The 23,153-nt window shown below is 50.4% G+C and overlaps 1 protein-coding gene across 4 annotated transcripts in view; it reads right to left on the bottom strand.

Moving 5' to 3' along the window:
- Positions 1–23,153, bottom strand: part of TMEM178B (transmembrane protein 178B) — a 366,100-nt gene that overhangs the window by 240,860 nt on the left and 102,087 nt on the right. For all 4 annotated transcript variants that reach the window (XM_082400374.1, XM_082400375.1, XM_082400377.1 and 1 more), the window contains exon 2: positions 11,370–11,483. In XM_082400374.1, coding sequence (XP_082256500.1) covers positions 11,370–11,483 — 114 coding nt within the window. The remainder of the gene's footprint in view (positions 1–11,369; positions 11,484–23,153) is intronic.

The raw sequence follows: 23,153 nt of genomic DNA, 5'->3' as shown, positions 1-23,153 counted from the left end.
GCCCCTCCTTCACTGCCCGGTTCAGATACCGTGCACAACGCAGGCCCTCAACCAGGCATGAAGAGCCTGTCGGGTCATTCCAAGAATGACCAAAGATGGATCCTCGTTAGCCACAGCCACAAAGCTCTGATGGGGACTTGTAAACACTTAGGATCCCAGCCCTTCTCCTTCAATTTAGGGAGGAAATGGAGCCGAGTTAGTAATCTTTTTAATTGCACACTTCTGTTAGTTCTGCCAAGCTAAACAGCAGCTGGATTTCAAACCTGAACCACAAACCAGAGGTCCCTACTCTTTTTGAAGTGGAGAAGTCATCTTTACTTCCAGGAAATGAAACGACCCCTTTGGGGCAGGAGCTGATGGCAATGTGAACGAGGGGAGGGTAGCAGAATGTAATGCTAACATGACACATGGAAAAAGCCAGGCTGGGGTGGGAAGGGGCGCTGGCTGGGTGTCAGCATTGCCCCCCCCCCAACACACACACACACACACTCACAGCCAGAAGGAACGTGCCCCTCCTTCTCCTGTACCCCCACCCCCAAGAGGGCGTGCCCAGGAGCTTAGGGAGGAGGTAGCTTTTGTACAGTTCCTTTTCCTGGTTTCCCCGGCAACCGTGCAGCATCTAGATGCTCCAAGAGTGAGGTGGTGGGATGTGGTGGTGTGAGGAACGCGAATGCTGTGTCCGTCCCAAGTGGTGTCACCTCCACACCCATGTTTAGCAGTCGCTCCGCCTCAGAAGGTCCCACACACACACTCCCCACTCCAACTGCTCATTTCTAATTTGGTGCCGGGTGCCCAAGCAAGGAGCCTCAGGGAAACGTTACATGAATAGCCTCATTTTACCAACGTGAACTGAGAGGTGGGGTCTGAGACTGAACGATACCTAGGCACCAAGGATGCTTGATGTCTTGTGGTTGGGTTTCTGGATGTCAGCTAAGCCTACACAGGACACATCATGGGACATGAATTAACTTTGTATCAGTAGCTGGTTATGGGCTGAGAACAAGGGACAGGGGAGTCTGAGCTGTCACCCCACTGAGGGTGTCTAATTTGGGGGAATCCAGCCTAAGAACAACAGATGTAGAAACGGGAGACCGCAAGACCATTCAGAGGCATATTGCCTAGAAAGTAGAAGATACAGTCTGCAGCTTTGAAGTGAGCTCTATTCTAAAACCTCATTAGTAAGTCAGTTATTTGGAATTCAGAAACCATTTCCAGAGAAGTCATATCTGTTATAAATGATGATTGGGTTTCTAGGCTAGTCCACAAAAGCCTATTTAACTCATAATGTAGATGAAATACTACACACTTGCAATGAAAAGCAACAGAAAAAAACCCTGTTGTGATACCAGTAATTAAATGAAAAAGAAAAACAGAGAAGTGGAAAATAAACAGCTTTCTTTCGTTTCCTTTGAATACTAGAGCTCTTGGATGGAGAGGGGGGGCTCCTGGTTGCTCGTGGGGAGGGGCTCTTCATTTACTTTAGACAACGGGATGGAGGGGAAGGAGCTGATGGTGGGGGAGGGCCGGCTGGAGGACGAATTAGAGTTGTCCTCTGGGATAATGAAAAAAAAAAAAGCATATTTGGGAAAGCAGGCAGAGAGGGGAGAAGAAAAAGTGAGTAGGCTTGTCTCGTATCAATAAGACGTCGGTTGGGGGGGACGCTTGGAGTGAGGAAAGAGCGTGAACTTTGCATTCACAAAGGCGTGGGTTCTAGTTCTGCCTCCCAAAGGGCCTCAGGCTGGGCAGCCCTGTAGCCCCCTCTCTCCCAGCTGGCAGGTTACCAGCTGTCTCCAAGGCCAACTGATCTCCCTACAATTCTTCGTCCCTCTTCGTTGCTAACAGGGAAGGGCAGAAGCCAAGACCACCACAGCCAGCACCACCCCATGGCCCACTGTGGGCACTGAGCTGAAAATAAGGAATTCCCTTTCCCCCAGGACAGGAATATCGCCTCCAGCACCTCCCCCCCGCCTCGACCCTAACAGCGTCTCCTATCCTCTTCCTCTTCCTGGACCCTCTTTTCCCTATACCGCCAACACTCTCACAGTACCCTCTTTGGGAATGTGTCTTTTCCTTTCAGGAATAGGAAAGGATCTCATCATAGTACATACTGGAAACCGCAGCCTTCCTGGAAGGCAGGCCTGGGCTACAACAGTTAGGAGAGAATCATTTCCATACTTCCCTTGACAATTTCAATACAGAGGTACTCACAGTGTTATTTATCTTCAAAGCTCTGAAAATGTTACTTTTTAGACAACTTAGCATGTAAATCTTCTTTTAGAGACTCATGTTATGGTCTAAACTGCATTCTTATTGGACACAACACTGCCGATTCTCTGCTCTTAAACTCCTTTCACAACAGGCCGCGCTGTTGCCACTCAGCACACAATACTGCTCAGCCACTTTCTACTCCCACAGTGGAGGCACCCGATGCCAGCTCCCATCTCCCTCTCTCTCTCTCTCTCTCTCTCTCTCTCTCTCACACCCACACCTGTGCAGACAGCAAACCCATAGCAGACCCACCAATACATACAGCCACACACGAGGCACACTCACCCACACAGGCTGCACACAGTTGAACAGAAAAGCCCCCAAGTCCACGAAGTATCATTTTAGAGCCTTTCCCCCATTTCCTATGGGGGACCCAGTGCCTGGCACAGCTGCGCTCCGATAATAACAGCACCTAATGCTACTTGGTATCAGCCTTTCCAGAGTTACTGACTGACTTCACATGAATCATTTTATTTAATAAGTTTTATAAAACTCTCAAGACAGGTAGTATTACCTCCGGTTTACAGACGACTGTACTGGGTTTAAAACGCTCACGTAGTTTGCCCAGGGTCATACACCTAGAGAGCGACAGAGCTGGAACTCAATGCCATGTCTCCTAGCTTGAAGTTCGTTTTGAGAGGAGAACATTGCAGAGACAAGATAGAGATTTCAGGCTAGAAAACAGGAGGATGCCCCCATAATGGGGGAAAAAAACAAAATACACCTCACCTCTTCCATACTGTTTCATTCAATTAACAGAAAGAAATATATATGGAAAAGTTAAATTACCAAAGCTATAACCAAGTAGAAACTGACAACACACGACATACAAATAACTTAAAAGTCCTGCTTGTGCGTGAGAGGTGCAAAATGCAATATTTCCTCTCCCAGCTCCCGTCCAAAGCCCACCCACACTCTCTCCTCTCCTGAGCCTTCACTGACCACTACAAACCCCTGCCCTCAATGCCCTCCAGACCAAGAGTTCTCAAGCTTCAATGTGTTAAGAATCACACAGATTCCTGGGCCCCACCCACAGACATCTGGAGTCAGTGGCTTTGGGCTGAGGCCCAAAAATTTGCATTTCTAGCAAGTTCCCAGATGACGCTGATGCCACTGGTCCATGAACCGCATTTGAGAAGCACTGGACCAGACTCTGATAGGACCTTTAGCACACAGTGCAGAACCTGATTACTTCTTCTGTTAAGTGATTCTGGTCCCCAGACACCTCTTCCCCTACCCTCCCTGTAGTCCTACCGTCTTCAGAAGCAGCCTCATCCCCAAATCCCAGGACCAATCCTCATCACAGTTTGAGACCGCTGCTTTAAGACCGTGCCCCATCTTGTTCAAGGCATAGTACCCCTGACCTTAAAACTGGGCTTCTCTCCTAGTTGCTGTTCTCTATTTCTTATTCTAACTCCCTAAATGTTCCAGATTTCTCGGGAACCAGTGCCTGCCTTCTCCTGGCCAAGCCTCTTCCCTATTGGATCATGTAGTCCTGAAACCCCAAAGCAGCACTTACTGTATTCATAGTTGCTGACCCACTGCCCTGATGACAAGTGTCTGCTGCCCAGATATCCATGTCTCATCCAGCCCAGATCCCCTGCTGCTGAGCTGTCCCCTGCCCGCTGGGACACTCAGCTCCTGGTCCTGTTTCCCTCCCTCCCTGCTGTAGCTCACCTGCACAGTCAGCTTCTGTTGTCTGAGCCGCTGGAAAGATGAATCACCTGCAATACTGAGCTTCCTTTTCAGCACCCAGAGCTGGGACAGTTCCCCTAGAGGGCCCAGAGAAAGCAGATCCTAGGCCATCCCCCACTTTTCCCTGGACTGTAAAAAAAAACAAAAAACAAAACAGGCCAAGCCTCTGTGATATGGTAGTTTTGCCTTATGTTTTGCCTTAATTTCCCCTGCAATGAGTTCTTGCCAATTTAAATGTGGAGGTCGGGACCCATGATGTGTGCGTGTCGGCCGCATTAGCCTGCACTCCGGGTAGTCGATAAACATTAAGCAACAAGCAGTTGGATCCCTTGCCTAGTTGGCACCTGGAAATACATCATCCAATTTGGAAAGCAGGATACCTTTTAATATCCCCTCCAGCACCTAACACGGGGCTTCTCAAGGAACAGGCACTCCATGAATATTGAATGAGTAAATGAACAAATGGATGAGGGATGCCAGTGGGGTTGCACCCAGGTCTCCTTTGTGGTGTCCAGATCAGTGTGCTCGGCCAGAAGAAAACACCTTCCAATCTGCAGAAGCTAAGAGAATGTCTCTAGGCCAGACTCCCAACTAATTCCCAGCACAAAATTGGACCTGCCCATTCGGATGAATTGTGGCTTGAAGACTGCAATTACACCAGCACAGCGGTTCTCAGCTTTGTTTCAGTACCTGGCTATCTTTAACAGAAAAGGTTGTGCCCTACTCCAGCCCGCCCCTGACTCCAGGCCTCCTCCCTTCCCTACTCCTAAGGCCGCCTCAAAAATAAACTCTCCCTCTTGTCCACTCCATTTCCGCCACTGGTTCCTAGCCAGGCCACCATCTAAGTAGGTGGGATCAACAGCTACACATGTGACAATTTTAAAGTATCTCCACATGACCTTTAACACCTCACTGTCACGCCTTTGGGTGAAGTCTCCTGAAAAATAACAATGCTATCAGGACAGGTAACCCAAGAAGACATTAACACCTTAAAAAAAGTTCATCCAATTAGTAAACGTGCTGTCTAGCAGAAGCCTGAGGGAATGGGACAGAAGAGAGGTAGGTTTTGACAGGCAGGGAAAAAGCTGTGAAGGAAAGGAGTCCTGGCGTGAGTTACAGCTGCCAGAGCAGGTGTAGGTGTGATACCACCTTAAGGGCTGTGTGTTCTCTGCCTGGCCTGTTGCAAAAATACCATAGGAGCTCTGGGAGGACAAGCATAGGGCAGCCTCTGGGCTGCAGGCTTTGGGTATCCTGAAACGTTTACAATGTTCCCTGCAAGGGCTGGGTGGGGGCAGAGGGACGTGGGATGAGAGTTGCAAAAAGCAAAGGCTTTAGAACACCGAGCGACATATGGGGATGGTCTGTCAGCTGAGTTCCTGTGCTACCGGCGCTTCCACAACTCTGGGGACGGCTTCTCGCTAGGGATGAGCCCCACGGATGCCAGTCCTGCAAGCAAGAGGCAGCTCGCAACAGACTGCACACAGTGAGCACCTCACACGGGCTGGGCCCAGAGGCAGATGCAGGGGAAGGAAAATGGCCAACACTGCAGGGGACCGAAGCTTCTCTTGTCTAGGATGTTTACCTCATTAGGCTGTTTTACGTAACATCAGCCAAAAACAAAGAAAAAATAGCTGGAGGGTGTCTGCTGGAGTTCAGACCTGGATCCTGAGTCTCAGATTCTTCTGAGGCCAAGATGGGACCTCTAGGCACCCCCTCCCTCCCTGGCATGGTTACCCCATCTGCAAGAGGTAGTTATCGTTGTTATAATTACTCTTATTATCATCCCAACCCCTTGGGTCTACCACATTCATTTTGTCATAACCAGGGACGGCTGGGGGACGAGGGACCAGAAACCTAGGCAACTCCCAGGCTGTGAGGCCAGAGGTCTGAGTAGGAGTAAAGTCCAGAGGGCAGATGAGCAGGCTGGTCCAGAAGGGCCAGGACAGTCCATCAGGAAAGGAGAAGGTAAGCGCCATCGGGCAAGAAGCCAACACAAGGCCAAGGCCAGAAGGCCAATGCCAGTGGGGAGGGGCAAGGAGCAGCTTTGGGCCCAAGAGGTGGGCGGTACCTGGGGGTGGCTGGAGGGAGTCTTACCACCAGGGAGACTAGGGTTCAGGGGCAGGATGTGCTAATCCTGGAAAGAGGGGAGGGTGTGGAAGAGACTATGGAAGAGGCTAGAAGAGGGGGAACCAGGTAGGGCTTGGCCAAGGAGAGTAAGAGAAGAGATAGGCACCAAGATCCACAGCAGAGCAGCAGACAGGCTGGGCTTCCCACCATGCACAGCCTGGGTGGGGCTGGTCCCCCCAGACCGAGCTAAGCTACAGGCCTCCACGGTGGGCGATCAGGAGTCTCGGGGTCAGGGATCCAAGTGTGTCACTCAGGTGCATGCATTAGACAAGACAGTTCTGAATTTTATTTCTTCTCCCTCTTAGCAGCACATCCACTGAAATGTCCTCGCTCCCCCACGAAGCCTGCATCTCTGCTCCCTCCCTCCCCCAGTGCCCTTTCCCTCCTCTTCTCCTTCCCTCTTTAACTACGTATCATATTGCTTCTGATCCACTTTGCAAAGCTACTGTGTGAGGCTGTGTTTGTGTGTCACTGGGGGTGGGGAGCGAGCCCTCAGGAGGATGGCGGTGGCGGGGTGGGGGTGGGGGGGGAATGTCAGGGGGAGGAGATCATCTCTCCCTCCCTCCCTGGCCAGCTGGAAATGTGCTGTGTGACCATCCAATTTAATTAGCTGAACTTTCAGTCTTGACAGAAGGAATCTTTAAAAAAAAAAAAAAAAAAACCTCGAGCTTTCTTGGCTCTCAGCCTCCTGAAAGATAACGGAGAGGATGTGATTGCAGGAAAGTGGAATCCCAACTCCCTGATTCCCACTGCCAGGGGCAATCAACTGTGAGCTGAAACCTCCATCTTGAAAACGCCAAGTGGAAAGAGAGAATCTGAGCTCACAAGCACACGACTCCAGAGCCTCAGGGCTTGGACCCTGGGGGAGACTCGTCAGCAGCTGCCCAGAGTCCCTGACAAGCAGAATCGGAGACCAGGGGGTGAGAAAGGGCTGCCCTTCTCACACCTTCCACTGGGTACCTGCCCTGCAGCCCCCAGGCAGGCCCCCCGCTGTGCCCCCTGCCACCCGTTCCCCCAGCCCCGGTCGCTGGAGCAGCCCCCCAAGCCCAGCTCCACTCCATGCCAGCTCCTCCTTGCAGAAGCACCCACATCTCAGCGACATCATCTCCCCAGAGCCTGCTTTCTCAGCACCCTGGCTGCCCAGTCCCTAGCACAGGCCACCCAGGCCCCCCTCCCCCACCCTGCCACTGGCAGCATTCAGGCCCCCAGCTGTGCTGAAAGCGCATTCCAAAGGGACACCAGTGACAGTGAAAGCAAAGGCACAATCACTAGGGATGGCCTCAGGGGCTCCTGAAGGTTGCACAAGGACACAGAATTCTCCAAACAAGCACAGCAACCCAAGCCTGAACTTCAGAGCACGAAAAGCCGGTGGGGATGTGTTCTAGTGGCACCGTTTAAGATGTCACCATACTGCCAGCCTGCTTCCCCTGACCACCGCCAATCTGATTCTGTCATATTCCAAACATTAAACCAGACCACCCACCCCGAGAGTGGCATTAGCCAGGCTCATCTCCTGTAGCCACTCCCCCATCCTCGCTGGCCCAGTGACACTCAACCACCCTGCTCCAGCCCCGGAGGTGGCAGGAGGATCCAGATCAGGAGTGCAGCTCGCCCTCGGAGCCCACAGAGCCCGGACCAATGCCACTTGGGGTCACTGCGATCTCATGGGAGGCAGCAGACAGGGAGGAAGTCAAGGTGGGCTGCCCCAGGCCAACAGTCAGGTCTGGGTGGATTGAGGGCACGGTCCCAACTATTGAAGGAGTTCTGCCTTCTCTGGGGGAGCTCTTGCCAGGGTGGGAAGGAGAAACAGGTACACCCAACACTTCATCGGCAATCACCATCCAAGACGGATTCAGAACCTTGTCACCAAATCACCCAGACAACTCAGTGTTCAAACCTCCATAGCAGAGACCACCCTAAACACACACACACACACGCACAAACACATTTGATTCTCCGACTTTTACTCCCCAGAGTCATGGTTATTATCTCTTTACACTTGGATTTATAAACCTAGCGACTTACAGATCATTTTATTCTTTCACCTGCTATTCATGGGACCATAAGGTGAATGAGCTCTCAGCCAAATAGTTAAGCCTCCCACTGGTGGGATTAACTGTTCAAAAACCACAGCATAGGGGCTTCCCTGGTGGTGCAGTGGTTGAGAATCTGCCTGCCAATGCAGGGGACACGGGTTCGAGCCCTGGTCTGGGAAGATCCCACATGCCGCGGAGCAGCTGGGCCCGTGAGCCACAACTACTGAGCCTGCGCGTCTGGAGCCTGTGCTCCGCAGCAAGAGAGGCCGCGATAGTGAGAGGCCCGCGCACCGTGATGAAGAGTGGCCCCCGCCCGCCGCAACTAGAGAAAGCCCTCGCACAGAAACGAAGACCCAACACAGCCATAAATAAATAAATTAATTAAAAAAAAAAAAACCCACAGCATAGTTTTAAACCAAACGGTGCTTTTCTTAGTTGAAAAAAAATTTTTCCACAACAGTGTTTGATGACCACATGCAAATTCTTGATGAAAATGTAGGTATAACCTAAGTTTAACCAAAGTCCAAATTATTTACCAGAAGTTATTTCAGGAGGAAAAAAAAAATCAAACTTTTTGCTTTGGCAAAAATTACTTACTGAGAAAAATTACACAATGTAAGGTATTATGGCGAAATTATAAAACGATAACCAACCTAGTATTAAAGGAATTTATTTGATCCCACTGACAGTATTAAACAATACAGGACTCTCAAATAAGTAAAGAAATCAGAGTCTGATTTTTTTTTTAATTTCCAAAGCTTGATCATAGGGGTTTGCTAATCTTTGACAGTTTCTACTTAATTTCAAAGGGGTCTTATGTGCCCATTTCCCACCTAATGTCATCGATATCTGACCTTTGAAAATTAAAACTAACATTTACTACACTTTCCCACTGTGCCAACATTGCCAATTACGTTCAGCAGCAGCTTCAGGTGTGACCCATGCTCGCCTGCTCTCTGGCTAAAAATAGTTGTCATCGATGTCGGGAATGGCAAACGTTCTCCGCCTGCTTCACAGCCCGTCAGGTCACTTTGTGAAACAGGCAGATGAATCCCTCACCAACGGGGAGCCTCGACTTCACCCAACACGGGGTGCCCAAAACTTCTGCATGTATCAGTCGCTGAGATGGCTTTTATCAGTTAAAAATAGATCTGTTAGCACCCCCATTCACCACAGCAGAGGCTGCACGCTCGATTTTGCAGAACCTAAGGGCACTCCAGTTTCAGAACAAGAACCCGGGAGACACTGGGCTCAGAGAAGGTCCATAAAGCTTAGCATTAGCCTCCTTTCTACCTTCGTTAACACCGTGTGACATATTTTCAGTGATGCCCTTGAAACGCACCTGTGCAATTTACGCTAGAATAATTCTTCTTGCTGAAAAACTTTCACAAACTACCTTAACTGCTTGAAGGCATTATACTATATTGTAATTAGTGCATTTTGCCTCGTAATTATTTGCTTTGTGAATGTATCTCTCCACTCCTCCCCACCCACCCTCCTCCACCTCCAGACATGAGCTCTTTGAAGGAGCTCGCTGTGGCCTCGGTATCCATCATGTGCCTGGTACACAGAGTAACTGTGATTGAATTGAGTGAATCTGAATTGAAGCCGAAATACCGACAACTTCTTCCTTCTGAGATTCCATGATGCCCCTCCCCTCCACTGCATTGCTTAAGTTATATTTAAGTGGTTATTCTACCAGGCTTGTCATGTATCTTGAACATGCATTGTAGGTGTCTATTAAGTGACTATCCTAGACCAATGCAACTTGACAAATAAGCAGTCATTGTCAGGGATTTATATACTTGGCTCTTTACGTGTCTCCCTCCAAAAAGGAAATTAATAACCCTGATTACTAGTGTCCCTAAGGCAAATCTCACATTAAAATTAAATAAGTATGTGGTATGCTTAGCTCAATGTCTAGCACCTGAGGACGCCCATTGGACATTAGCTCCCTGTTCCCAGGTTCTGGTTCGTGTCTTCAGCAGTGATAAAGCTTGTAGTGGGGGGGAACCATTTGGTTAATGCATTCCTATCTGCTCATACCTGCCCTACATCATTTTGGGCCACTGGCATTAGGTAACACTCATCCAGACACCTAGTCAGAATCTTTTTCCTGAAACCAACAAACGATTGCTCTGTCTGTTTAATTTTACTTGTCTCTCACCCCACCCCCACTTCAAGCTATGGTGATTTGATTAAAACCAAACCAAAATGTGGAACATACCTGGTGGGCCCCATGCATGCAAAAGACAATGAGGCAACAATAAAGAGAAAAAAGATGGTTCTGACCTTCTTCAAAGTTTACCGATTACAGGATCCTTGTTATCAAGAAACAATAAAAGAGCCTCCTTCACATATAAACATAAACTGAAAGTTAATCTTGTGACATTATGTGAAAAAAGCTGGAATCGGGAAGAAATGACAAATGCACCGTGGAGGCAGCATGGAGCTTACTAAGAGGGAGAATGTGTTCACATGAAGAGCAGTGCTGGTGATGAAGGAGAACTTTCCCGACACAGACAAGCAGGTGGATCTCCCTGGAGCAGAAAGGTAAAAATAACCAACCAACTCTGTCTGCTCATTAAGTCACCCTCTCCTCATAATTCAAGTCTCTGAGAATCCCTGACCAAGAATTTCCCTAACCAATGGAGGCAGATATTCTGACCTTCTCTGAGCAATCACATGCGAACATGGGTCCCAAAGCCTATCATTCTAGGGGAAACAGAAACTTGTAAGTTGAGGACCAGCCCCTCCCGCTTCATGACCCCTCCGACACACAAATTCCTGGTGTCGTGCTGCCTGCAACCACCACCGGGTCTCAGCAGGTCTTACCCCGTACAGAGGACAACACGAGGGATTAGCAGGTTGCCACAGTAACACCCCAAGCAACTTGGAGACACGCTGGACTTGAATCCCAGGAGTTGGTTTGGTCAGAGAGGTGAAATCTTAAATGCCTACCAGGATGGCGAAGCAAGACCACTGATCACCGTTCTAACTGCTGGTCGTTTTTTGTTTGAATTGTAGAAGCAAACTCCTCAAAAGCTACCATGCCATCAAAACCAACCGAGGCAACTGTGACCCACAGACATCGACGCTTTAAGGACTGCCGCCAAGTTCTGAGACTGTCCACAGGTCTCACACGGAGGTGCATCTGTCCATCCGGACCGAGCTGCTGATGGACATGCAGTCTCCGCGCCCTCCAAAGGTCACAGCCAGAGAAAGAAACGCAGGTGTACTTACGCAGGACGTGCCACTCATCCTGGCGGATGGTCTTCGTGATGTTGAAGGTGAGGTTCCTGGGGATGGTGGCTGAGGAGTAGTGGTATTTGATGTACGTGCATCGCTCAATTTCTCCTGGCAGAGAGAGACAGGAGACCAAATGTTAATGAGGCAGCAACCAGGTCTGGGGCAGTCTCCAGGATCCACTTTTCTGTCCAAGGGACTTGTTTCATATTGGGCCTGGCGACACCTACATTTTACATGTACGAGGTAATAACCTTGACTCCAAATGAGCAAGAGAGTAGGACGGAATCAAACGCCATGGATTTAGACAGAAAAATACACCTCTGGCGTCATTCAGAGGTGGGAAGAGTCAACGTTTAGGCTGATAGCAGCTTGTTAAGAAAGTCGTAGCCATGTGTGTTTAACCTTAAGAAAATCAACTTTTATATCAAGGGAGGAAGTCTGGCATCTAAAGACGTTTGGAGTTTGCACCCACAGACCAGGGAAGAGCAGGCCTCGGCCTTAATCACGTAGTACGTGCTGTCTCGTGAAATGCTGAGCTAGAGGGGGCCTCTTGCCTTTACTCTACCCCCTGCCCCCCCCCCAGCCTCACCTCTGAACACAAAGCGCTCAAATCCATCTGTATCTCCTTGAGCCAGTCTCCTCTCAGATTTCTTGGACAAAATTGAAGCCCCCTGACATACTCAACACCTGGTCCAATAGGACTTTTACTGAGAAGTTGTTATCAATCAATGCATGCTTTGCTAGTCAGATTGTCAAAATAGCCCCACATCTTAGAGCAGAGGCCCTCCAAGTGTGGCCCTGGGAACACAGCATCAGCATCCTCTGGGAACTTGCTAGAAATGTCATTTCCCAGGCCTGACCCCAGACCTGCTAAATCAAGAACCTGGAGGTAGAGCCTGCAATCTGAATTTTAATAGGCCCTCCAGGTGATTTCTGTTGCACACTTTAGTTTGAGAACCGACACCTTCGAGAATCTAACAGAATTGCCAAAGCATGAATTTATAAATCCGCCATGTCTGCAAATTCCAAAAGGAAGGCATGATTAGGAGTCCTTGGCCTCCTGCAGACACTTCCATCGACACTTGCTCATCTGGGGGATGCTAAAACTCAGTGTCAGCGCGTTGTGAACAATCAGGAAAGGTGTCATTTTTAAAGGTTAGGGGTTTTAAAATTTGGTTTTGCACCTGAATGGATTTTGATGGTAATCCATTTTGCACCCCACTGATTTTCAATTTATAAGTGGTGGTACCTGTTTCAATTGTCTGATCCCTGGCTCACTGTCAGCGGGGAACCTGGCAATTGGTGGAGTGCAGTAATTTAGACAGCGCCTTATTGTAAATCATATCTGGACAACCGCCCACTGCCCATTATTGGCAGACACTCCTCCAGTGGGACAGACACTGTCCAAAGGGGCAAAGTTTGAGGAAAGCGTTACGCACTATTTTTCTTTTAATTTCTCAACTCCTCCGCCTTTTTCCCCTTAGCCTACAAACATCCTGAGTCTCTCACATGCCATACCATCTCCCAGACCACATCCCCCCACACCTCTGTCTTCCTTCTTCCCTAAATTGCTAATACTTCTAGAAAACGTAGTCTGCCAGACAGTCTCGCTTCTTCAACCCACATTCATACCTCATTTCCGTAACAATTTCCATTAATAGCATCACCTCCCAGCCAGTCCACATCACAAGTCCCACAGGCGTCCCCAAGGCTTTCCCAGCTCTAGTGGTGCCACTCCCCCCTTGACATCCAACTGGTCACCAAATTTTGTCAGTTCTGTCTCAGAAATGTCCCTGGAATCCAGCCTGCCCTCTCTGTCCCCACTCCCTCCATCATAGTTGCACAAAAACAATGACTGATCCCAACAAACAGCCACATTTACTGAGGACTTAACTAGGTAGGAGAGACTTGCCAAGTGCCTTGTAGACCAGTGGTTTCCAACTCTACTCACGCCCTGGCGCAGGTGGAAGAGATGTGTGCAAGGCAGCCGGGAAGAGCACATGGGCTGCTGCGTCCGGTCCAGCCTTGGGGAGGGTTGAAGGAGCCTCACCTTCAGCCACCGGTAACCTATTCGCGGCTTCTGTACTTGTCCCACCAGCGGGACGTTCTGTTATGAACACCGCCCTACTAATCCTTTCTCTAACCCAGTTAAGCAGAAGTTCTGATGCTCATCACCCCTATTTTACGAATAAGAAAATGGAGGCTCAAGAAGATGAAGTGACTTGCCCAAGGGAGTAGCAGTGCCAGGAACGGAACTCAGGATCGTCTGATGGGAGTCTCCCCAGCCAGGCCGCACCCCGCACCGCTGCTCGGACTGCGCTCCAGAAAATGCAGTCTCTTTTCACACACGGGATAAACCCAACACTCCCGGCGGAAAGTCCCAGCCCCCATTGGGCCCCAGCCACTACACACCCTAGGCTCCAGCCAGGCGCCCCCCTCGCCTCCACCCTGCCCTGATAATGCCCTATCCCGCTCACGGCTCTGTCCCTCCTCTCCTCCCTGCCTTTCTTTCACCTGGTACACCTCCAGCTCCTCGGCAAAGCCTTCCTGCATCTAGGACGGCACACAGCAGTAGGCATTCAACGTCCCCTCCTTCTCCCTCCCTATGCTCTTTGTCCTGCTGCAGCCAGCACACCAATGGGCTGTGATTTATCTATTTACACACCTCACTCCCCCACTGGATGATGAGTTTCTCAAGGGCAGGGACTTGTCTTACTCATTCATCTTTATCTCCCTGGCCACCAGCACAGGGCGGGCACCAAGAACACGTGCTTTGAAGAAAGCAATGAATAATATAAGGCGCCCTTTATAAGACCACAGTGGGCAAGGAATCCAACTGCTTCTATTATATGCAAGGGATTAAAATAATTGAGGCAAATTAGAATGTCATGAATAAAAGGAGGTGATTGTTGCAGAACTCTGGGATCCTACAGCAAACACCTGTTCCCTGTCTGGACAACATAAGGAGAGGCTTGTTGATCACATATGAACATGGAATAGCCTCTCACTGCACTTTGTAAATGTAATCCGAGGGACAACTAGGTCAATGGTTTTGGGGTGGAATAAAGAGGAAAAGAAAGAAGAGAGGGAGACGTAGGGGAGAAAGGGTTTTTACATGAATATCATCAGCAACTACCTGGGACATATACAGTTGAGCAGGTTGTGCACTGCATAAGGGCACCTCCCAAGGGTGCCTAGGTGCTGAAGTCCAGCTGCTGCTCTGCTTGCCAAGACATGCACCCTGGTGGGGTATGCGGGGGATGTCCCTGTCAGAGAGGCTGCCTTTGTCTAATTTGCACAGAGATGTCATGCAAACTAGCAGCCACCCTACATTCCATGATTTCAAGATCAAACAAAATCCTCCCTGGACCCAGCTTGGGAGACACAAGACAGGATCCCACTGGTAAGAGCTAGATTGGTGCCTATCACTCACGTCTGAGAAAAGTACCTGATTTCCTGGCTAAGACCAGCTTCTCTCAGCCTCAAAACATACTCAACAAGTGGCCACAGGTTCCAGGCTCCCTGAGCCTCCCTCACCCCCAGCCCACCCAGCCAGTGAGGGAAGAGGCCACCTGACACTCGACAAGAGCAAGGAGCTGACGGACAGGCACCGTGGGCAGCGGGCCGGGAAGCCCGGCTGGAGAACTTCCCAGCAGCCCCACTGGAGGCCCTCACTATTTGTTTTGCCTCAAGGATGCAAGCATACTGCCTATGACAGCAATTAAACGTGAAAGACTCAAATATTGCCTAAGAAGAAAGGCAAAATATTTACCCATGTGTCTGCAGGTCCTGTCAGTGTGCTGGGCTTTTGTCAGTTCAGGCGCCATCTGGGCACCAAATTCGTGTGCCCAGAATGTGGGCTTCCCAATACAAACAGATTCGCCTGCAAAGAACGGGTTAGAGGGGCGACCCGGAAGGCAACGGAGAAGCCCATGACCTTCCCCACTTCCTGCATTCCAGCCCAGAGACATGAGCTTCCCGCTCTGGAAGCCTCAGCTGGGGGACCAGAAAACTGGTCAGCGAGGCAGCAGGGGTGGCCCCTCCTGTGGGCCCCTTGGGACTTTATACCTTCAGCCATGCTCTGCCCTCTGAGCTGAGGACCCTCCTATCTGCGTGTCAGGGTCCCAGGGAGATAGGATACCCAAGTACCGGGGAGAGTTTCCAAAAGGGACAATTCACAAAGCTGAGCACAGAGTGTAAAGAGACCAGCCAAGGGTGGTGCAGGGCCCTGGGGCTGGCAACACAAGGATGTGGTGTAACACCGAGACCCGGAAAGGCGGAGGGGGGAGCCTCACCGGAACCTGGAGAGGTGATGCAGGCTTCGGCAGGGGGTCACGGCCAACCTGTGTGAGGGGCAGGGAATAAGCACCCAACCTCTCACTCCTCCTACCCTCATTCCCTGCTGGTTTCCCCCCGTTTCCTGAACCCACCTGGCGCAGGGGGGCAGCCTCTGAGCACAGAGCAGGTGAAGGTGGGGACTGGACCCAAGGGGCAAACACAAGCATCCAGCTCACGCTCCCCTTCTTTCTCTTTCCTTTCACACCTCCCCGGCCCTCCCCCCCTTCTAAAACCTCACTCCAGCTTCCCTTAGTCCGCTGCTAGCACCTTCCTCCTCTCCTCCACCTCCACCTCTCGAGGTCCTCAGTGGCGAAGGGAGACCCGGGAACAAGGAATGGGGGGAGATGGTTCCTATCCTTTTTCTGCCTTTCAAATCCTTTAAGACCCAAGGCATGAGTGTAATAATTCATGCTAAATACTAATGTACTTCCCGCACATAGTAAGTGCTCAATAAATACCAGTTATTATGAATTACTGCCCTAAGACTACTTACTCTAAGGGGGCAAGACCACAGAAAACCACAAATAATATCAGCAACCAATGTCTATGTCACACTACACAAACACAGAGGCAGGGGGTGGGGAGAGGGAGAGAGAGAAATTTCACATGCAATATTCCTAGGAGGCTGGTAGCACAAGAGCCCTGATGTACACTGGGCATATGAGGCAACAGACTGGAGGGGGGCAGCAGAGACAGCATACACAATGAACTCTGGATTCTGGTCATGCTCTACAATGGTACCAGCAGGCGATATTCCTTTCACGCGCATCTGTTATCAGCAAGACCTGGTTTCCTAAGTAGCTGTAGAAGGAGTCTATTACTCCACAGTTATGTATATTAAGTGGAAACCTTCTTAGGCAGGGTGATTTCAGAGGCAGTGCTAGGACCCATCCCCACACCATCTAAACTTATCTTCCCTAAACAGGTGCCACAGTACTTATATTCATGCATTAGAGAATCATTCCTTTGGGTCAGACATTGTTCTCTTAGGTACCTATTTTTAAAGCTCTTTTAAGTAAGTCCAAAGAGGGTAGTTCTGAGTCACTAGTGCCTAGGTGTGGATGAGATTCCGAAATCCCCTTCCTCCAGAGGGACCCTCAGCAGCAGAGGGACCCTAGAGAAAAGAGGCTGAGAAGGGTGTGAGGACCCCGGCAGCTCATGAGGGAGTGGGGAGGGTGTGCTGTAAAGGCAACCGTGCAACTTCACGAGCATATCTGGTGCTGATCAGCGTGGGCCTGAGAAAGAACCAGAACATGGGACCCCCTCCCCAGCTCTCACTTTAAAAGTGGAGTGATGTCGGCTGGGTATGCGATGGTCAAACGTATTTAGGAAAAACTGGGTTCAACAATGTTTAAAAGGTTTACTTACTGCAGGACTTTAAGAGTTCTTAATGTACACCGTAACTCCCCTAAAGGGGACAGGTATGGCGTGCAGACTTCCCCAGACTCCTTTGACCCCAAATCCTTTCTTATTCAAAGAGCAGTTTCTGTCGCTCAACTGTGAGCTCCTCAAACCCAGGAACCAGGTCTCTTGTTTGCATTTCTACCCCCAGGGCCAGGCAGGCAATACCTATCTGGATGAGTGGGGAAAAGACACCAGGGTCTGTCCTTTGATCATACAAGGTAAAGGAAGTAGTTGGCCCCAAGTATGTGCTGGCCTCCTCTCCGCAGCCGTATCGGGGAGCCGCCAGCAACGCAGCACCAGGCTCAGATGCCCGTCCGGGAGCCGTGTTTGCACGACGCCCTGAAGTCAGTCTGGGACCTTTGTGGGCAGGACTAGAGCCATGGCTCTCGGTGCTCTTGGCCCACCTCGGACTCCGGCCGCAGCGGCAATGAGCGCTCCCGGGCATACAGACGGCACCCACGTCAGGTCCCTGGCAAGTCTCCCGCCTCGCCGCAACCCACAGGTCACTTGGCCCTCAATGGGCAGCCCACAAGGGTGCAGGAGAGTCAATACTCACAAGAGAGACCCTCAACCCAGGGCGTGAGAGACAGAGAGCAAGCACCCCACCCACTGGAGGATGGCCACCAGGTGCCCTCTGCACAGTGGCCCTGGGATCCAAAGTGACGCTCACAGCAGGAACCAGCTCAGCACCGCGCCATCCATTGGCTTCTCCATCTTCCCGGCAACTCCCCCAAAGTCCCTGTCTCGGGCTCTGCTTTGGGGGACCAAACGCTGAAGAACCACCACCTAGGGGGGAGTAGTGCAAATGGTTTATATGTTTGAAAAGTGTGAACGGTACGAAGTAAAAAAGTTGGTGCAACTTGATCCCGAGGTTACTGTGAAGGGTCCCATCAGCACCCAGGGCTGAGGCAGGTTCCGCTCCTTCTCAGCTTCCCTTGTTCCTCATGTTCTTTTCTTCTTGATGTTGGAGCATCCTAAAGACACAGGGGTGGATGACTGGACCACTTCTGAGAGTCCCCGTGTTTCCTTCATTCCAGAGCTCCTTCTTTAAAAAAATTACATCGATTCAATGCCTTCCATACGCCGGACACTCATTTTATCCCACGTCATCCTCGCAACAGCCTTGTGAGGTAAGTATTACAGTAATATCCCCCTTTGACTGAAGGAAGAGAGAGTTTAGACAGATGAAGGCCTTCTCTGAAGCCACTCAGCCAGCAGGGAGAACAGCCAGTGTCTGGGTGTCAGCGCAGCGGTTTCAGACACCACAGCTGTAATGATTCACTGCCTGGTTGGAGATTCACTGGGAACAAGGATTATTTTGCAGCCACAGTGCTTTGTATGTGGAGGAACGTGATACATCCACTGATGAAGAAGAAAGGGAGGAAGGCACATCACCCATGTGTTGTCTGCTGCTCGTCCTTCCTCGGTGACAACGGTGAGAGTGGCCAGGACACTGGGATCGGTCCCGTGGACCGGCCCTGGCCTCAGCCTGCTACAGAGTGAGCCCTTACGGTCTCACTTTGACATCTGTCTCGCCCACCGGGCTGGCGGTTCTTAACTACTGTTCTAGCCCGAGGCCTAATAAATGGAAAGACTAAGTCAAAGGTAGAAAGAACACACTGGAAAAAATTGAAAGCCAACCTTTTAAAAAAAAAAAAAAAAAAAAAAGAAACCGGTTGAGGCTTTAAATCTTGGACTTCATCCCCTCCTTAAAGGGCATTTTCTCAAAAAAAAAAAAAGTTAAAATTACACCTTAGAAGGGAGAGGAAGTAGAGAGAGTCTCCTTTGGCAAATGAGGGAAGCCATTATCAGATTAGCATTATCAATGCTGGATTCTTTAGCCAGCCACAAGAGTGGGACGGAGGTTAGGGGGTTCAAGGTTTGAGATCAGAAGCAAAACCATGTCCCTGATGAAAGGGGAGGGAAGCAAACCAGGGATGTCCCAGGGGTTCAAGGAGGGCAGACGGGACTGGGGTTCCCACACCCATCACGACCAGGTCCCCAAGCCCGGCAGGAAGGGGAGGAGGGTGGCGAGGGCAGCTATGTTTACAAGTGCTCCCGGAACTCAGACAGGTCTTCGCAGAAGCTTATTGTGAGAAACCTCCCCAGCCCGCCCCCCATCTCCTCTTCAGCGTGTCCTGCTCCTTCCAGATGTTCTGAGCCGAAGGATTTTGCAAGGCTTATCGCTGCTGCCGACCTGGCGAGAAGGAATGTTTTATTTTCTTCATACTGAGGAAAAGTGTTACCTACGTTTCATTTTTAATGCTTCCAAACGCATTCCATTTGGTGTGCATTGTTTTTTGTGTTTGTGGTATCGGCGTGGCCTTTTAATGTTGTTTTGTATGCAACGCACAGACAGACGCCTAAATATTTAATTCCTTTCCATTCAATGTTTCATAAACGCTTGTTAGGAGCCGTGTTCAGGGGGCCCTCCTGACTCGCACACAGGGGTTGCATTCTTAAAAACCCTGCTCCCAAATGCCAGCCCTCCACCCACCCCACCCCATTTCTGACCCCTCACCCTCTCCTCCAACACTTCTGCTGGCTACTATTATAACACAGTTATTTGTATATAAATCATCTCTTTCTCTCTGTGGTAAATGCTCTGGGATAGGGGAGCTTGTGGTTTTCACCTCTGTACTCCTGACGGCCAAGACGGTGCTTTGAGTATGGTACAAATGACGCTTGACCAACATGGGTTTGAACTGCACGGGTCCACTTATTCACAGATTTTTTCAATCGTAAAGACTGCAGTACTATACGATCCACGGTTGGTTGAATCGATGATACAGCGGAACCGCGTATAGGATACCCTGACTATAAGTTATACTCGGATTTTCGACTGCACAGAGGGGCCACGCCTAACCCCTTCATTGTTCAAGGGTCAACAGTAACTCCTTTTAACAATCGTTTATGTTCAATGAATGCTTTCTATGTGTTAAGTACTGTACGAAGGACTTTACTACACATTATCTCATTTAATCCTAAAAGTTAGGCTCTGTTACTATCCCCATTTCACAGATGAGGACATAGAGACTTAGAGAGGTCTCCTGCCCAAGAACGCAGAGCTATTACTCGGCACAGGTGGGATGTAAACCCACCTACCCCACTCCCTAGCACCGCACTATACCCACTTGTGAAGAGAAACTGGGAAAAATCAAGCTCTTCAGAAAAAGAGTCCCTCCAAGGTTTTCTATAGGAAACAAAGCAAAACTTTTCCATGTGCAGGGACTTCCAGCTTCTACAGACTTTGCTGCTCTTATCAGAGCAGGACAGAATGTTTGCTTCCAGAGCTCCCCTAATGAGCTGGCCAGAAGACAGCTCCTAGTCGTGGTGGAAGAGGGCTGAGAACGTGTCTACCAGCCCCACACTTGGCCACAGCCCTGTCCCCGGCTCCCAGGACACGCCACTCATCAGCAGGGGCCTTTGGCAAGTTACTCAGCCTCTCAGAACCTCATTTCTTCAGCTGCAAAATGCAGATAATGATAGCACCCACCTCTTAAGATTGACGAGGAATAAACGAGACAACTTATGTAAAACCTGCTCCAGAGTAAGCATTCAAGAAATGCTCATTTATCAGTTCTATCTCTGGGACACACACCCGCTCCCATATAACAGTCCATAAATATATAAAGACAGCTCTCACACCCCTCCCACCCAAGGCTCCTCTTCTTCCAGCTGACAACGTCCAGCTTCTGCACCCACAGTCTCAGAACCCAGCTCCATATACTGGTCATCCCCAAGGTTCAGCCACATGTCAAAATCTCTCCCAGTGCAACACCGACCACGGTCGTTCCCTGAGGATGCAAAACCTATGCCTCCCCTGGTCTGGAGCCGTAACTCCATCAGCGCAGCCTGGTGCCCTGGGAGCTCTGCGGGCAGCGACGTCACAGGGCTGGTCACACGCAGGGGGCGACGCACAGGTGCTTTCCTCCAGGGAAGCTATGTAGCCACCATGGGCTTGGGCAGCTACCTTTCCTCATTTGGGGCTGTTTTTTGCAGTTTGATTTGTTACCTCCTGTGGGATCTCGTATTTGTTCCAGGCCCCTGAAGAAACGTTTGGATGGTGATGCTGTCCTTCCATGAATTAGCCATCGGTCCACACACTCCATCCGCGGGCCACCCCCACCCTCATCCAAGTCATCACTAAAATCCCCCGACACGGCAGTGTTGAGGGCAAAACTCTGCGCACGCACACACACACACACACACACACACACACACACACACACACACACACACACATTTCCTTGCGATCAGAAATCAAACCATTAAGAGAGAGCTTTTCGGGTGGGACCGTCCAGCCTGCTGTGAATTCCCATTCCCGATCCACCTCCCCAGGCCCACGTCCGCATCTTGTGTACCTGGATGTCATGTGTACCTGTCTGCACCGTTCACCCCATCTACCGGTCTAGGAACTGCATCCACAGAGGGGATGAGGTCAGCTCAGCACCACAGCTTCCTTGCTGAGCACCCCGCCACCCGCCTCTGTTTCCTAAGCCCTTTCCCTCCAGCCCAGCTGCCTGTCTGCGTCCACGGAATCCCCAGAGTCTCCTTTATTGAAAATCTGGACATGGCACACCTACTCCCAGGCTCACAGCACCCTGGACACCACACCTTCCTCTGACCATCCGGTCTCCCGTCACAAACGGGGTGACCTCACTGGAGAAACGACCTCCCACGCTCCCTGCCATCCTTCTGCATCATCTGGAGGCCAACACAGCAATCAAGGAATAGAAATAAGGCCTCTCTGCTGGGTGACCACCACGCATGTCCACGTCCCGTTCCCCCCCCCCCCCCGTCGCCCCTCGGAGCACGGTCCCCACGCCTCTGGCTACGGCTCCACCCTCACCCCTCCCCCAGGCTCTTCTCATCACCTTATCAGGTGACTCCTTGACTCACCACTGTAGCATCTGACATTTCACAGTCTTCGGTGCTAAAGGTCGCCTCATCTTTTGTGGGATCTACAACCTTTTTATGCTCACTTCCTTGTTCCCGGATTTTGAACGTCTTTTCCCCTTTCTGAGTCTTAAAAATGTCTTGTTTAAAACATGGAAAAGTGTCATTACATAGTAACTTCCTCACAAAAGGAAAATAAAGAACGAGGTGTCACCGTGCTGGCCTCACACCACCCATCTTCCCTGCAAGGTTCTGGCCGCCTTTTTCCCCAACTTGCTCATGTATTTTCCAGCTTGAAACAGGCTGCTTGGGAATGAATGAGAAGGTGAGGTATGGCTTTAAATTACCACCTGGGGTGTAGTAAATAATCTGCTCCCTTATTCCCATCACATCCCTAATGACCTTCCGGAAAGTTCAGGGCCCTGAGCTGCCACTGCCCTCCCCAAGGCCGCCGCCCACCCCGGAGCACCGACACCCCGTGCGCAAGTCTGGGGCTCCTCCGGGCACAGTTTCAGCTGGTGGAAGGATCATCCATCTCCAGGCCCTGACAGACAAACGAGGAGAGAAGGAGACCAAATCTGGTTTTTCACTGGAAAACAATGAGCTCATGCTTTCTCTCCAGAGACCCAGGAAGTAGAGACAGACCCGGAGATGGGGAGACAATGATGTAGGCAGGCAGGAGTGATGAGGGATGGGCAGGAAAGAGGGAGGAGGCCAGGCTGGCACTTTTTTAATGTCACTTTTGATAGGAATCCCCAGCTCTCAGGCTGGAGGGAAACATCCATATTCTTTAAATTAAGGATCCAGCATGAGGCAATTGTCCTAAAGGGGAGGAACAGTGAGAAGACAAACCGAGCTGGAAATTCTTCATTCCTGCTCCTTCAGAGAAAAGTAAGATGATGGTTCCTGAGCTGCCAGCATTGCAGATGCCAGGGCAAGGATGGCTCCGAGGTGGGGTCCAGATCAGATCGTGGACACTGTTAGCTTTTTTGATGGAGGCTCTGCCACCCTCAGGTGTGCATCTCTATAAGACCAGGGCCAGGCATTCCCTATGGATGCACCAGATAAAAATCAGAGAATTCAGACAGCTGCCCAGGTATTTCCAAAATAGCTGAATGTTTGTTTTCAGCTAGGGGG

This window comes from Balaenoptera borealis (genome assembly GCF_965194805.1).
Source record: "Balaenoptera borealis genome assembly, chromosome: 7".
Lineage (NCBI taxonomy): Eukaryota > Metazoa > Chordata > Mammalia > Artiodactyla > Balaenopteridae > Balaenoptera > Balaenoptera borealis.
This window is presented reverse-complemented; position numbering and strand designations above follow the sequence as displayed.